We start from the raw sequence: 1,996 nt of genomic DNA on the forward strand, positions 1-1,996 counted from the left end.
AGAAATAAAAATAAAGAATTTTTTCACCAGAGATTTTATTTGAGCGTTCATAATATGTCAAGAACTTGGATGAGGAACGGTCGGTCAATTGGTATGTAATTTCTTTCTCTTGTTAGTTTAATTTTTATTTCTATTTATTTTAAAAGATTGCATCTTAAACTGTGTATCTTCGATTTTTATTTTATTTTTTTTAACTAAAAGTCGGTGTTTTTAAGATTTGAGTTTTCGATCACAATCAATTTATATTGGACGCAATTAATGATTCAACGTTTACGCTCACATAATTAAAAAATCAAACAGAAGACTGTAATACAACAGTTAAAACTTGGATGTTGATAGGTTTACTATATGACCTTTTATTTCTCAATCTAATTTTTTTCTCAAAGATATATACATGGCTCAAAATAAGTCTAGTAACATCGAAAAAAAAAGTCAATTTCCAAGAAACTAGCTTCAAGAAAACTTACCCTAGTTATTTAGTATTCGAATCCTATCCAATTAGGTGGTAATTATAATATGCAACGGTTATATATGCTACTTTTTGAAAGACAAATGTATAGTATAATGTTATAAAGTAGCCCGGCACGTACAACCTAGAGCTTAAGATATTAGGCATTGAATTCAACTTATGTTTTAAATTCATCACTCTTTCTTATCCTATCCAACATATGACTGTTCTTAGACACGAATATTCCATGTTTTAAACTCATCACTCCTTTATAAAAACTAATTTAATAGGAGAAGGATGAACATCGGCCACTTGTGTAAGGTTTCCATTTGACTCTTGATGGTTCAACTTATTGAACAAACAGATTCTTTCATATTTTATGCTAACAATTTAATTCCCCTTCTTCTTTCCGAGAAATTAAAATTTAGATAACAACTTGTGAATTGGTTCGTTTGGTCTTCTCTCGACGTTCGTTTGATTTGATTTCTCGTAGCACGTTGGTTTGGTTGTTTGGCTTCCGCAGCGCACAACACGATTGAAATATTATTTTACCATATTCGTTTGTCTTTTTTTTTTTAATTACCGCCAGGACGTGGATACTCTCCTGTTCCTTCGTGGGAGAGGACCTTCTGCTCTTCCGTTTGCGGAGTTCCCTGGAGAAAAATATGCGAGGCCAAGGACTACACGCTTAGGCATGAGAACATAGCTGATTGGGACGATTCAGGCGCGCTTAAGGCTTTCGAAAATGCGAAGGCGCGCTACTGGTCTAAAATCAACGGCCTCGCCTGCGACGTCCCGACGCCCGACCCAGACTTGTTCTTCGACGAGGTTGACCACCACGACGCGACCGATCCCGAATTGATCGCCGATTTGGAGAACGAGGACACGGCGTCGCGAGGGGAGGGCGATGATCAAGAGGAAGACCTGAGCTTCGAAGCGGCTTATGAAGCGTTGAGACGTCTGCCCGTAGTAGCAACGGGGTGGGGCGACGCCGAAGAGGGGGATGAGCCACTTCGAGCTGCGGGACGGGCTGCCGATGCGAAAGACCGCGCGCCCGCTGACGGGAAATATGACGGTAATCCACGGGATGGCAAGGGCTGGGGTCGTGCGTGTAGGACCCACCGTGGCTGGAGAGGCCGGAGACGCGACGACCGTTGGCGAAAACAGAAGAAATTTGCTCCAAACGAGCAAGAAAATAGGAAGACCACGAGGAAGCTGCGGCCGAAAACATCACAGAGTGAAAAATGTTTCGTATAAGGATTTACTTAGATTCAATTTTATTTATCAATTAATTTGATGGTGGAAAACACTGGACAGTGTGACTACGGAAAATATTAGTTTACTAGTTGTTACCCTTGAGGCGCACGGGACATATATTTTTAATATTTTTTAAATATGCGTATTGGGATTTTTTTGGCAACCAGAGAGTAGAGAAATAGAATCTTTAGACAAAAGATGGTGAAGTGAATGATTTATAGCAAATTGAATGGCAAAGAATCGAAATTTCCTAGATGTGAAGGATGGTTGGTTGATGTGAAATTAATGGTG

At 39.6% G+C, this 1,996-nt stretch overlaps 1 protein-coding gene across 1 annotated transcript; it reads left to right on the forward strand.

Moving 5' to 3' along the window:
• LOC109838124 lies at positions 1–1,705 on the forward strand. The gene is made up of 2 exons (XM_020406592.1): positions 1–91; positions 1,038–1,705. Exons 1-2 carry the CDS (start codon positions 55–57, stop codon positions 1,703–1,705), a joined length of 705 nt encoding a protein of 234 aa, XP_020262181.1. The 5' UTR covers positions 1–54.

This window comes from Asparagus officinalis, chromosome 4 (assembly GCF_001876935.1).
Source record: "Asparagus officinalis chromosome 4, Aspof.V1, whole genome shotgun sequence".
NCBI lineage: Eukaryota > Viridiplantae > Streptophyta > Magnoliopsida > Asparagales > Asparagaceae > Asparagus > Asparagus officinalis.